Below are 15,525 nucleotides of genomic sequence, written 5' to 3' on the forward strand. Positions count from 1 at the left end.
ACTCCCGGTGGGAGTAGGACTCCCCTTGGCACGCCCTCCTCCTAGGGCCGGCCTCCTCCTCCCTTGCTCCTTTATAGACGGGGGCAAGGGGGCACCCCATGACACACAAGTTGATCTACGGATCGTTCCTTAGCCGTGTGCGGTGCCCCCCTCCACCATATTCCACCTCGGTCATATCGTCACGGAGTTTAGGCGAAGCCTTGCGCCGGTAGAGCATCATCATCGTCACCACGCCGTCGTGCTGACGGAACTCATCCCCAAAGCTTTGCTGGATCGGAGCCCGGGGATCGTCATCGAGCTGAACGTGTGCTGAACTCGGAGGTGCCGTCCGTTCGGTGCTTGGATCGGTCCGATCGTGAAGACGTACGACTACATCAACCGCATTGTCATAACGCTTCCGCTTATGGTCTACTAGGGTACATGGACAACACTCTCCCCTCTCGTTGCTATGCCATCACCATGATCTTGCGTGTATGTAGGAATTTTTTTGAAATTACTACGTTCCACAACAGTGGCATCCGAGCCTAGGTTTTATGTGTTGATGTTATATGCACGAGTAGAACACAAGTGAGTTGTGGGCGATACAAGTCATACTGCTTACCAGCATGTCATACTTTGGTTCGGCGGTATTGTGAGATGAAGCGGCCCGGACCGACATTACGCGTACGCTTACACGAGACTGGTTTCACCGTTACGAGCACTTGTGCTTAAAGGTGGCTGGCGGGTGTCTGTCTCTCTCACTTTAGCTGAATCGAGTGTGGCCACGCCCGGTCCTTGCGATGGTTAAAACAGCACTAACTTGACAAACTATCGTTGTGGTTTTGATGCGTAGGTAAGAACGGTTCTTGCTAAAGCCCGTAGCAGCCACGTAAAATTTGCAACAACAAAGTAGAGGACGTCTAACTTGTTTTTGCAGGGCATGTTGTGATGTGATATGGTCAAGACGTGATGCTATATTTTATTGTATGAGATGATCATGTTTTGTAACCGAAGTTATCGGCAACTGGTAGAAGCCCTATGGTTGTCTCTTTGTTGCATAAGATGCAAGTGCCAAATAATTGCTTTACTTTATCGCTATGCGATAGCAATAGTTGCAAGAGCAATAGTTGGCGAGACGACCATGTGACGACACATTGATATAGATCAAGATGATGAAGATCATGGTGTAGTGCCGGTAACGATAGAGATCATGACAGTACTTTGGAGATGGAGATCAAAGGCGCAAGATGATCATGGGCATATCATGTCACATATTTTGATTGCATATGATGTTTATCTGTTATACATCTTATTCTGTTTTGTTTGACGGTAGCATTTTAAGATCTCTCACTAATTATCAAGAAGTGTTCTCCCTGAGTATGCACCATTGCAAAAGTTTTTCGTGCTGAGACACCACGTGATGATCGGGTGTGATAGGCTCTACGTTCAAATACAACGGGTGCAAAACAGTTGCACACGCGGAATACTCGGGTTAAACTTGACGAGCCTAGCATATACAGATATGGCCTCGGAACACGGAGACCGAAAGGTCGAGCGTGAATCATATAGTAGATATGATCAACATAATGATGTTCACCATTGAAACTACTCCATCTCACGTGATGATCGGACATGGTTTAGTTGATTTGGATCACGTGATCACTTAGATGACTAGAGAGATGTCTGTCTAAGTGGGAGTTCTTAAGTAATATGATTAATTGAACTTGAATTTATCATGAACTTAGTCCTGGTAGTATTTTTCAAATTGTGTTATAGATCAATAGCTCGCATTGTTGCTTCCCTATCTTGTTGCTTTCATATGTTTATTTTGATATGTTCCTGGAGAAAATTGTGTTGAAAGATGTTAGTAGCAATGATGCGGATTGGATCCGTGATCTGAGGTTTATCCTCATTGCTGCGCAGAAGAATTATGTCCTTGATGCACCGCTAGGTGACAAACCTATTGCAGGAGCAGATGCAGACGTTATGAACGTTTGGCTAGCTCAATATGATGACTACTTGATAGTTTAGTGCACCATGCTTAATGGCTTAGAATCGGGACTTCAAAGACGTTTTGAACGTCATGGACCATATGAGATGTTCCAGGAGTTGAAGTTAATATTTCAAGCAAATACCCGAGTTGAGAGATATAAAATCTCCAACAAGTTCTATAGCTAAAAGATGGAGGAGAATCGCTCAACTAGTGAGCATGTGCTCAAATTATCTGGGTACTACAATCGCTTGAATCAAGTGGGAGTTAATCTTCCAGATAAAATAGTGATTGACAAAATTCTCTAGTCACCATCACCAAGTTAGTAGAACTTCGTGATGAACTATAATATGCAAGGGATAACGGAAACGATTCCCGAGCTCTTCGTGATGCTAAAATCAACGAAGGTAGAAATCAAGAAAAACATCAAGTGTTGATGGTAGACAAGACCACTAGTTTCAAGAAAAGGGCAAAGGGAAGAAGGGGAACTTCAAGAAGAACGACAAGCAAGTTGCTGCTCAAGTGAAGAAGCCCAAGTCTGGTCCTAATCCTGAGACTAAGTGCTTCTACTGCAAAGGGATTGGTCACTGGAAGCGGAACTACCCCAAGTGATTGGCGGATAAGAAGGATGGCAAAGTGAACATAAGTATATTTGATATACATGTTATTGATATGTACTTTACTAGTGTTTATAGCAACCCCTCAGTATTTGGTACTAGTTCAGTTGCTAAGAGTAGTAACTCGAAACGGGAGTTGCAGAATAAACAGAAACTAGTTAAGGGTGAAGTGACGATGTGTGTTGAAAGTAGTTTCAAGATTCGTATGATCATCATCGCACACTCCCTATACTTTCGGGATTAGTGTTGAACCTAAATAAATGTTATTTGGTGTTTGCATTGAGCATGAATATGATTTGATCGTGTTTATTGCAATACGGTTATTCATTTAAGTAAGAGAATAAACTATTGTTCTGTTTACATGAATAAAACCTTATATGGTTACACACCCAATGAAAATGGTTCATTGGATCTCGATCGTAGTGATACACATATTCATAATATTGAAACCAAAAGATGCAAAGTTAATAATGATAGTGCAACTTATTTGTGGCACTGCCGTTTGGGTCATATCGGTGTAAAGCGCATGAAGAAACTCCATAAAGATGCATTTTCGGAATCACTTGGTTATGAATCATTTGATGCTTGCGAACCGTACCTTTTGGGCAAGATGACTAAAACTCCGTTCTCCGAAACAATGGAATGAGCTACTGACTTATTGGAAATAATACATACCGATGTATGCGATCCAATGAGTGTTGATGCTCGTGGCAAGTATCGTTATTTTCTAAACCTTCACAAGATGATTTGAGCAGATATAGGTATATCTACTTGATGAAACATAAGCATGAAATAATTGAAAGGTTCAAAGAATTTCAGAGTGAAGTAGAAAAATCATCGTAACAAGAAAATAAAGTTTCTGCGATCTGATCGCGGAGACGAATATTTGAGTTACGACTTTGGTCTTTAATTAAAACAATGTGGAATAGTTTCACAAACTCATGCCACCTGGAACACCACAGCTTAATGGTGTGTCCGAACGTCATAACAGTACTTTATTGGATATAGTGCAATCTATGATGTCTCTTACTGATTTACCATTATCGTTTTGGGGTTATGCATTAGAGACAGCTGCATTCACGTTTAATAGGGCACCATCTAAATCCGTTGAGACGACACCGTATGAACTATGGTTTAACACTAAACCTAAGCTGTCGTTTCTTAGAGTTTGGAGTTGTGATGCTTATGTGAAAAAGTTTTCACCTGATAAGCTCGAACCCAAATCGGAGAAGTGCGTCTTCATAGAATACCCAAAGGTAACTATTGGGTACACCTTCTATCATAGATGCAAAGGCAAATTATTCGTTGCTAAGATGGATCCTTTCTAGAGAAGGAGTTTCTCTCGAAAGAAGTGAGTGGGAGGAAAGTAGAACTTGATGAGGTAACTGTACCTGCTCCCTTATTGGAAAGTATTTTATCACAGAAATATGTTCCTGTGACTACTACACCAATTAGTGAGGAAGTTAATGATGATGATCATGAAACTTCAGATTAAGTTACTACAGAACCTCGTAGGTCTTCCAGAGTAAGATCCGCACCAGAGTGGTACGGTAATCCTGTTCTGGAAGTCATGTTACTAGACCATGATGAACCTACGAACTATGAGGAAGCGATGATGAGCCCAGATTCCACGAAATGGCTTGAGGCCATAAAATTTGAGATATGATCCATGTATGAGAACAAAGTATGGACTTTGATTGACTTGCTCGATGATCAGCAAGCCATGTTAAATAAATGGATCTTCAAGAGGAAGACGGACATTGATAGTAGTGTACCTATCTACTAAGCTCGACTTGTTGCGAAATGTTTTCAACAAGTTCAAGGTGTTGAATATGATGAGATTTTCTCACTCGTATCGAAGCTTAAGTCTGCCTGAATCATGTTAGCAATTGCCACATTTTATGAAATCTGGCAAATGGATGTCAAAACTGCATTCCTTAATGGATTTATTAAAGAAGAGTTGTATATGATGCAACCAGAAGGTTTTGTCAATCCTAAAGGTGCGAACAAATTGTGCAAGCTCCAGCGATCCATCTATGGACTGGTGCAAGCATCTCGGAGTTGGAATATATGCTTTGATGAGTTGATCAAAGCATATGGTTTTATACAGACTTCTGAAGAAGCCTGTATTTACAAGAAAGTGAGTGGGAGCTCTGTAGCATTTCTAATATTATATGTGGATGACATATTGTTAATTGGAAATGATATGGAAATTCTGGATAGCATGAAAGGTTACTTGAATAAGAGTTTTTCAAAGCAAGACCTCGATGAAGCTGCTTACACATTGAGCATCAAGATCTATATAGATAGATCAAGACGCTTGATAAGATTTTTCAATGAGTACATACCTTGATAAATTTTTGAGATAGTTCAAAATGGAACAGTCAAAGAAGGAGTTCTTGCCTGTGTTACAAGGTGTGAAGTTGAGTAAGACTCAAGACCCGACCATTGCAGAAAATAGAAAGAGAATGAAAAGTCATTCCCTATGCCTCAGTCATAGGTTCTATAAAGTATGCTATGCTGTGAACCAGACCTATTGTATACCTTGCTCTGTGTTTGGCAAAGGAATACAATTTTGATCTAATAAGTAGATCACTGGACATGGGTCAAGAATATCCTTAGTGAGGACTAAGGAAATATTTATCGATTATGGAAGTGATAAAAGAGCTTGTCGTAAAGAGTTACATCGGTGCAAGCTTTCACACCGATCCAGATGACTCTAAGTCTCAATCTAGATACATATTGAAAGTGGGAGCATTTAGCTAGAGTAGCTCCGTGCAGAGCATTGTAGACATAGAATATTTGCAAAATACATGCGGCTCTGAATATGACAGACCCGTTGACTAAGCTTATCTCACGAGCAAAACATGATCATACCTTAGTACTCTTTTGGGTGTTAATCACATAGCGATGTGAACTAGATTATTGACTCTAGTAAACCCTTTGGGTGTTGATCACATGATGATGTGAACTATGGGTATTAATCACATGCAGATGTGAATATTGGTGTTAAATCACATAGCGATGTGAACTAGATTATTGACTCTAGTGCAAGTGGGAGACTGAAGGAAATATGCCCTAGAGGCAATAATAAAGTTATTATTTATTTCCTTATTTCATGATAAATTTTTATTATTCATGCTAGAATTGTATTAACCGGAAACATGATACATGTGTGAATACATAGACAAACATATAGTCACTAGTATGCCTCTACTTGACTAGCTCATTAATAAAAGATGGTTATGTTTCCTAACCATAGACATGTGTTGTCATTTGATTAATGGGATCACATCATTAGAAGAATGATGTGATTGACATGACCCATTCCGTTAGCCTAGCACTTGATCGTTTAGTATATTGCTATTGCTTTCTTCATGACTTATACATGTTCCTGTAACTATGAGAAATATGCAACTCCCGTTTACCGGAGGAACACTTTGGGTACTACCAAACGTCACAACGTAACTGGGTGATTATAAAGGAGTACTACAGGTGTCTCCGAAGGTACATGTTGAGTTGGCGTATTTCAAGATTAGGTTTTGTCACTCCGATTGTCGGAGAGGTATCTCTGGGCCCTCTCGGTAATGCACATCACTATAAGCCTTGCAAGCAATGTGACCAATGAGTTGGATACGGGATGATGCATTACGTAACGAGTAAAGAGACTTGCTGGTAACGAGATTGAACTAGGTATTGGATACCGACGATCAAATCTCGGGCAAGTAACATACCGATGACAAAGGGAACAACGTATGTTGTTATGCGGTTTGACCGATAAAGATCTTCGTAAAATATGTAGGAGCCAATATGAGCATCCAGGTTCCGCTATAGGTTATTGACCAAGAATAGTTCTAGGTCATGTCTACATAGTTCTCGAACCCGTAGGGTCCGCACGCTTAAGGTTTCGATGCCAGTTATATTATGAGTTTATGAGTTTTGATGTACCGAAGGAGTTCGGAGACCCGGATGAGATCGGGGACATGACGAGGAGTCTCGAAATGGTCGAGACGTAAAGATCGATATATTGGATGACTATATTCGGAGTTCGGAAAGGTTCCGAGTGATTCGGGTATTTTTCGGAGTACCGGAGAGTTACGGGAATTCGCCGGGGAGTATATGGGCCTTATTGGGCCATACGGGAATAGAGGAGAGAGGCCGAAAGGAAGGAGGCGCGCAGCCCCCCTCTGGTCCGAATTGGACAAGGGATGCGGCCCCCCTTTCCTTCCTCCTCTCCCCCTCTTTCCCCCTTTCTCCTACTCAAACAAGGAAGGAGGGAGTCCTACTCCCGGTGGGAGTAGGACTCCCCTTGGCGCGCCCTCCTCCTAGGGCCGGCCTCCTCCTCCCTTGCTCCTTTATATACGGGGGCAAGGGGTTACCCCATGACATACAAGTTGATCTACGGATCGTTCCTTAGCCGTATGCGGTGCCCCCATCCACCATATTCCACCTCGGTCATATCGTCGCGGAGTTTAGGCGAAGCCCTGCGCCGGTAGAGCATCATCATCGTCACCACGCCGTCGTGCTGACGGAACTCATCCCCGAAGCTTTGCTGGATCGGAGCCCGGGGATCGTCATCGAGCTGAACGTGTGCTGAACTCGGAGGTGCCGTACGTTCGGTGCTTGGATCGGTCGGATCGTGAAGACGTACGACTACATCAACCGCGTTGTCATAACGCTTCCGCTTACGGTCTACGAGGGTACATGGACAACACTCTCCCCTCTCGTTGCTATGCCATCACCATGATCTTGCGTGTACGTAGGAAATTTTTTGAAATTACTACGTTCCCCAACAATCTCTCCCCTCGTCGGCCAAAAAAATAGAGCAACGTGGAGTGCTCTGCTCGCTGGCGAGGGGGTATATATAGGCTTGGTCCCGGTTCGTGGCTGGAACCGGTACTAAAGGACCCCCTTTGGTCCCGGTTCCAGACACGAACCGGGACCAATGGACCTCGCTCCTGGCCCACAACCATTGGTCCAGACGAACCAGAACCAATGCCCCACGAGGCCCGGTCGCCCCCCCCCTGGCCTCACGAAACGGGACCTATGCCCCCATGGGTCCCGGTTCGTGACTGAAACGGGACTAATGGGCTGGCCAGGCCTGGACCAAAGCCATGTTTTCTACTAGTGCATGTTGAGGTGAACCTTTTCCCATGACTCATTGAATGTTGAGGTGGGCCTTTTCTAATGCATGTTGCTTGATGAGGTGCCATGTTTGCATGTTGAGAGAAATATGTTAGAGGGGGCTAGCTATTTAGATATAGAAGATTAGTTGGTCGACCATTAATCGGTATATTAAATAGTAATTGCCAACATATATCTAGTACTTTTATGTATTATACCATAGTGTCATGCTTTCAGCTATGTAATTACCAAAATAATAGATTGGAAAAAGCGGTAGGCGTAAGCGAGGTGGTTGGCCTTCGCCTAGTGCCTAGGCGGTGCTTAAGCGCCATAGGCGCGGCCTAGGCGGTAATATAGTTTTACTATCGGGGTGCATTTGTGAGTATTATATGTGTGTCTATATTAATTTAGAGCATATAAATAAGTTAATTACTAGCTACTGCCATTGAAATATGAACCTTTTGGCAAATCAGTGCAATATGGCATGATTCCCTGCTTAGGTAGACAATTCCTTGCTAGCACTGACTAGACATCCATTTATGCCCTAAGCGAGGCGTTTGGCCATCGCCTAGCGCCTAGGCGTGCCTAAGCGCCTCCTAGGCACTGTCTTTTCCAACAAAAAATATGCTACTGTTGGGTCGAACCCTAGCTATCGAGGAGCGAGAGGGGATGGGAGGGGTTACAAGAAAAAAAATTGGGCTTTGTTTGCCTACAAGTTAATGGGTCAGCAGCGATTAATCGGCCTAACAATGGATTAATCGGTCTAACGGGCCAATTAATCAGCCTGACAAGTTATTACGATGAATAGACGCTATTCGATTCGGTCACCCTACGAGTAGCGATTAACTGGTCTGCTAACTGATTAATCTGACGAGTTCTTGAACAGTACTCAGAAAAAATATTAACGTGATTTGTGTTGTCTACCTTATCTTTGTGGTCCACTTAGCACTAAGAAATTAGATGACCGTCCTCTTGTATTAGAGAAATTGGAAAGATTAGCCTGATTTGAGCAAAATTCTCCTGTTACATTGGCTCAGAAATTGACGCGGAGCATGCAGAAGGAAACAATGGAACTCGCCGCATGCTGGGCAGCGCAGCGCGCCAGGCACAGGCAGGGTCTATTTGACGGCTCACATTGGGTTGGATGATCGAGATCGACCGGCGTAGCCTGCACCGAAAATTATTAGGGCCCTGTCCCACGGTTCAGCTCACTGTGTAGCGGCGCGGGGCCCACCTGTCATGGCTTCCACACAGCCCGGTATGAGGCATGCATGACACGGCCACATGAACCATCTACCTCCTAGCTAACTCCTATTTGCATCACCATTATTCTTCTTCTTCTTCTTCTTCTTCTTGTTCTTCTTCTACTGCCTATACAACTTGTCGCATTGGATTCCTGCATCGTCATTCATTTGTTTCAAATGGGTCTGTAATCTTCAATCGGATGAATATTGAATATAGTTTCTAGTCGGTGGCAAGAGGACAGATCCATGCATGTGTACAGAAAGCACCCAGCGATGCAAAATTGATGGGATCATGTGAGCCATCTGCTCTAACAAACAATACACATGGCGGCAATTAACCATACTTGTACGTCCTAGTAGCTACTCTATAGCAATACAGCATCACCGTCGGGGAGATGTACCACTACTACTCTATAGCAGTAGAGAAGAACATGCCTTGCAGAGTAGATTAACTTCACTGTGCTGCTGTAAACATCCTTCTGCACCACCTGTATGCAGCTGTATGCAGCTGTAGGTACTCCATCGGTTCTGATTTACTCATTGTGGTTTTAATTCAAATTTGAACTAAAACCACGACGAGTAAATCGGAATGTGGAGGGAGTAGGTAGGAACAACATTCCACTCGGTAGTACTAGTAATTAAGTAAACATTAATCGCCGTCCTTAAACACTGTAGTTGTATCTTACACTGCGGGAATGGGTGGTGAAGAGGGCAGAGCGGGGTGGAGCGAAATTAACCCTGGTGCAGTGAAAATTCATGATCCGGCCCCTGCAGCCTGCCTCTTGAACCCTTTTTGCTTCTGCTTCTTGCTGCTCCTCATCCGTCTAATCTGATTCGTATTGAACCCTTTTTCTGCACAAGAGAGAGATCATGGTACACAGAAAATGGAACATGGAAGCTTTAGGAGGGGGAGGGGGCTGCGATCTACTTACTCGATCCAAGAGTTTCACCACCCTCTCATCCCACCCACAATCATTTGAGCCACCCCATTTGCACTGCCCTTCTCTCTCTACCTCACTCTCTCACTCTCTTCTCTCTCTCATGATCTATATAACATGCGCCCGGCCTTTGCTTGTTGCCTGCATATAATTCTGTTCCTCGCTTGCTTCTCCTTTACTTATTTAGCCACTCCTCCATCATCACCTCCACGACGCCTGCCTACGCTGCTACTACAAAAGACCACACGCAAGCAAGCAGAGTCACATCACACCACTGGCTAGCTCCCCAGCTCAGCCAATTCTCTCCCATAAACTATTTCTTGGATCCCTTGAGAGAGGATCTAGAGCAGCAGTGGGATCTGCGTGCGCGCACCAGCTTCGATGGGCCTCGATGTCGCGGAAATCTCTGAATTGGCGGCGCTCCGGCCGATCCAGACGGCCGCGAGCGGCGCCCGGGCCACGTCAGTACCGGGGGAGGACGACGGCACTGCCGTTGCCGACACTGGCTGCGTCACGCCGATGGCGAGCGGCGCGCAATCGGCCATGGCAGGGGGAGTCGACGACGATGACGCAGCCGCCGACACTGGCTGCGTCACGCCGAGGTCGAGCGGCTGCATGGCCATGCTGCCAATTGCGCCACTGCAGCAAGACGACGGCGCCGAAGTCGGCTTCGCCACACCGCTGGCCACGGGTGGAGTAATTGGGCAGCGAGACGGCTGCGCCGCTGCGGGCGACGAGAACAGCTTCACCACGCCGACCACGGCCGACAGCGCGCTGTTGCCGGCGACGGTGTGCCCGCCGGCGCCGTGGAAGTCGGCGCCGGTCCCGACGAGGAAGCGGGCGCCGCTGCAGCAGCGGCTCTTCTTCTACCCGGTGCCACACGACCTGGCCACCGTCTTCGTTGCCGTGCCGCAGTGCCCGCCGCCCGCCAAGAAGATGCGGGCGCACGTGGTGGAGTCATCTGTGCCTCTAGGCACGTGAGAGGCGCAATTCGCGCACACACATCCTCTGTCTCGTTCATGTAGTTCAGCACTTCACACGCTGACACGCATGCTGATGCTGCGCGCCATTGTCGCGACCGCGAGTGGACGAAGGAGTTCTTCAGAGAAGCGGAAGCGAGCAAGTCCATACACGAGCAAGGGCTCTCCAGCGGACGAGCGCGCAAGACAAGAAGACGTTGTAGTTGAATCACTCTCAACTCCCCTCGACTGCTGTGAGATCTGCGGCAAACACACACGGAACTACTACTACTCTACTAGTAGCACTCAAGTTAAGCTCAACCCCTCAGCTCGCTCGCTCGCTCGCTCTCTCTCTCTCTCTCTCTCTCTCTCTCTCTCTCTCTCTCTCTCTCTCTCTCTCTCTCTCTCTCTCTCTCTCTCTCTCTCTCTTGTTTCTCACATGTACAAATACACGACCTGTTTTGGTGACTAGCTTGCTGCCTCACACGGTCAAAGTCTGTTCTATTGTTGATGCACTACAAGTTTGCCTTATAAATGATAGGCATACAAGGCTATTTGTATTTGTAGCCTTTCTGGTTTCTCAAACTGACATAAACATGAAGTGTGGCTAGATCCCAGTTGACTTAACCAAGTCTCATTCAAGCGACACACATATAGAAAAAAGAAAGAAAAAGTGCAGGGCGAGGATCTCGCTTGGTGCAGGGTGAGGATCTCGCTTTCTCACCCCGACATTGGCACCCACCACGTTTCCGCCCATGTCTCGCCCCCCTTGGCGGCCCACATTGGTGGATTACGGGCGTTTACAGACCCCAGGGGCGACGATGAGAAGCTTGCCTTCCTTGCAAAGCTACATGACTTTCGTAGCACGAGCGCAGGACCATGGCTTGTGGGTGGCAACTTTAACATGGTCACTTTTGCGGAGGACAAGAACAATAGGCTTAACCACCGAATCATGATCCGCTTCCGGCATTTCATCGCGGACATGGAGTTGTGTGATATCTACCTTCATGGTCGGCGTTATACCTGGTCTAATGAGCAAGACCATCGCACCTTAGTGCGCAATGACCGAGTCTTATGCACCCCTACCTGGGGGTCGTCTCTGCCTAGTTGCATGCTTCGTTGTCTCTTCTCGACACTGTCTGACCATTGTCCGCTTCTCTTGGATTGTGCGTCCACCTCAGAGGCCGCTAAACGCTTCCACTTTGAGCGCTTCTGGATTTAGTTGGAAGGTTACATTGAGGTTGTGTCCCAGGTTTGGAATTCCATCGAGCCAGACCCCGATCCTTTCCGCAGGATCTATGATCGCCTTAATGCTACAGCGCGCAAGCTTCGCAGTTCGAGGGCGAGGAAGATGGGCGGCATCTCCCTCCAACTTTTGCTTTCCTGCGAGATCATTGCCCACCTGGATGAGGGGCAAGACTCTCGGCCACTCTCCCATGGCGAGAGGTGGTTGCGCCGCAAGCTCAAGCACACGTACCTCGGCTTGGCCTCGCTTGAGCATTTCCTCACGGAGCAGCATTCGAGATTCTCCTGGATGTGGGTTGGCGTGGCTAATACCGCCTTCCGCAGCATCCATGCTCCCATCGCCTCGGCTGGGGCCGAAGAGGAGGAGGGTCTTGAGCACGGAGACGAAGGAGGGGAGGGGCCGGTGCTCGGGGAGGAGAGTGCAGCTCTGTGCATCGCCAGCGCACGGCGTAAATAGCCGCGACGAGGCCGAGGCGACGGGCCGGTCAGCCCGCTTCAATGCGGCAGCAGCCAGAGTTGGTTGCTTGGGATGAGGTGTCCACATTGAATCGGCGACGCCCTAGAGGTCACGTCCGTCAGCACCGCCCTTCCGTCCGATCAAATCACGGCATCAATGCCGGCCACTGCATGCCCTGGGCTAGCATGAATGCGGCGCAAGCAACGCGACACGTGGGATAGAAAGCGTGGGAGGGGCAGGTGTGTGTGTTTGTGTCTGGGGTGGGGGAGGGGGGCTTGGTAGGCCAGGGCGATCAGAAGCGGGCGTGGGAGTGGTCTCGATTCCCGAAAAGCCTCTCACAGAGAAAGTACGTCTGGACCGTGCCGCGGACCAATTCAGACCCGCGTTGGATGGCTTCCGCTCTCAAGACAACGCGGTTCGGACGGATGTGGTGGAATGTTCTTGAGCGTGACGGAGGTGTGTTGCTTGGTCTGACCTCTTACAAAAGGACATGTAATTTCTTGCGTCCCAAGTCCCAAATCTTCCTTTGCTAACATGACGGTTTTGCCAGACTTGGTGGTGGAGCGGTGTCGGTGGCAGCAAATCCCAAATGTCTTGCTTGTTGTCTAGTACTAGTATCTAGTCCGTCGATGCATGCTGGTGCTACTGGCGAGCCGCTGCCAAATTCGCAGAGCAAGACATGTTGATTTGCACGGCTCGGATCCACCAACCTAACCTGCGCTGACGAGGCCACGACGTACGCCCCGGACGCATACGGCGCCGCAGTCGTCGTGGCGCTTGGCCTTTTCTGCACGTACGTACACCATACCCATGCACAGTAATGTACACTGTACTCCTACTTCGGAGTTTGGACGCCAGCGAGCCGGCGACAACGCGCCGAGAGTACGTACGTACGCGGCAGCAGTGACCGCACTACGTGCCGCGCAGTGCCAACGGGGCGACGACGACGAGGGCCGTTGTGGGGCAGGTAACTTTGGAAGATCATTGCAGAGAACCGAGAGATCGATCATCTGCGGATCACTGTGGTTGTGAGCCTCGCTATACTTCAGCTTTTTCGTGCTTACTTGCTTACCATCTCCTGATGATAGCAAGTGCAAGTTTTTTTAAACATATTTATAGACTTACACGTACGAATTTAATTTCAATTGTTTGGGCACGGAAGTGGTATAGCTTTCCATGCACGAGCTCGTGGTGAGGTCATTGTCACTTGCCAGACAGTGGTTTGGTCGTGACTGGGATATATTGCGTAGAGAGAAAAAATGGATTATCTTTGGTACGGAGGGAGCACGTTGTCTCTTGACGTGACAAGTTTAATTAGGTAGGTCCTAATCTCATAGGTCCATTTCAAAACAAGCTAAGGAAAAGGGTAGGGAAGTGTTTAGAAACGGCGCACCGGCCGAACCGTTCCGCCGGTTCACACGCCACGCTGGCAAACGCGCCCGCGCATCCCCGCCTCCTTCCTTACGCGCCTCCATCCCCTACCTTCAGCCTACGTGCGCGCACCTCCCCTCCCCCGAGCTGCGACTGGGCCTCCACGAACTCCATCGCCGGCGGCCAGGCGCTCCCTCGCCGGCCGTCATGGCTGCCTGCTGCGATGGCCAGATCCATCCCCAACCTACAGCCTTCAAGGGCGCGCATCCCCTCCCCTCCTCCTCCTCCCGGGCAGCGACTGGGCCACCACAAGCTCCATCGCCGGCGGCCAGGGCGCTCCCTCGCCGCCCGCCATAACTGCCTTCCCGCCATGCCCGGATCCACCCGCGTATAGAAGTGTTGCAACCGTCACCTAAAAAAGCTTCAACGGCCATTCAAAAAAGCTTCAACCATAGACATAGAAAGCTTCAATGGCACTGCACAACAAGGGGAAGCTGCAACCATAGTTGAATTTTGCTACTACCGGCGAAGCTTTTTGCTACATCCATCAGGCGGAGCTCGGACCTCGCGACGACGACAACGATGTTTTGCTGCAACCGTAGCAGGATTTTGCTACAACTAGCATCGTTTTTTGCTACAACCGGCATAATGTTTTGCTACATCCATCATGGCCGAGCTGCGACCCGCGACGACGACGACGGCTTTTTGTTACAACTGTCATAGGTATTTGCTACGTCCGGCAATGGGCTTTGTTACATCCGTTTATTTTTTTAGAATGCAAATGTTCGCTACAACCCATTCTTTTTTGTTGCAACCATGTCTCCATTTTGCTACGACCAACAACTAAAAATGCTACAACGGCCAATTATATTTGCTGGAACCAGTCAATCGTCAGCGAGGAGCTGCATCCATGGCGTGCGCAGGCGGGATCCATCCATGGCGAGCGCGGACGGCGAAGCTGCATCCATGGCGAGCGCGGCCAGCGGAGCTGCATCCATGGCGAGCGCGGCCAGAGGAGCTACATCCATGGCGAGCGCGGATCTCCGACGAGCGCGGGCGGCGGAGCTGCATCCATGGCGACCGCTATTCTTGGGCAAACGCAGAAGGCCGGCGAGGGCGCCCACCGGCGACGAGGGAACGCCGCGGTGGTGCTTCAAGCTCGGCCGTTTTCTCGCGCGGTATGGCGTGGTCTCGGCGGCGCTCGGGGGGAGGAGACAACGTTTCTGCGAGAGGAAGAAGGGAGCTGGGCGAATCGTTTTTTTACCTAGATCTGACGGTCTCCGCGATTTGATCTGACGGCCCGCGCGCGACCGGCCGAAACGTTGGGCCGGTGCGCCGGCGCAGATCACTGCCCAAAATGGTAATATCAATTTTTTCGACCTCTGTGAGGCATCTAAATAAGCTTTGGTGGTTGGCCCACCCAGCAGTGGCTGATAGCGACACTGATGGATCCTTTGTGGGTGGCTGGCACATCGTTGCACACCACCGTCCGCCACCTTCGGCAGGGTTCCGTCGCCCTACTTTCATGGCACGGCCGACTCTCCGGGCATGGCCGAGCGACCGTTGCTTCCGATGCCTCTCTAGAGGCTATCGTGCACGCG

The 15,525-nt window shown here is 48.3% G+C and overlaps 1 protein-coding gene across 1 annotated transcript; it reads left to right on the top strand.

Annotated features, from left to right (window-relative positions):
- Positions 1 to 9,805: 9,805 nt before the first annotated feature.
- LOC119335861 lies at positions 9,806 to 11,459 on the top strand. The gene has a single exon (XM_037607918.1). It carries the CDS (start codon positions 10,274 to 10,276, stop codon positions 10,871 to 10,873), a length of 600 nt encoding a protein of 199 aa, XP_037463815.1. The 5' UTR covers positions 9,806 to 10,273; the 3' UTR covers positions 10,874 to 11,459.
- Positions 11,460 to 15,525: the final 4,066 nt, after the last annotated feature.

The sequence above is a fragment of the Triticum dicoccoides genome, chromosome 7B (assembly GCF_002162155.2).
Source record: "Triticum dicoccoides isolate Atlit2015 ecotype Zavitan chromosome 7B, WEW_v2.0, whole genome shotgun sequence".
Classification (NCBI taxonomy): Eukaryota; Viridiplantae; Streptophyta; class Magnoliopsida; order Poales; family Poaceae; genus Triticum; species Triticum dicoccoides.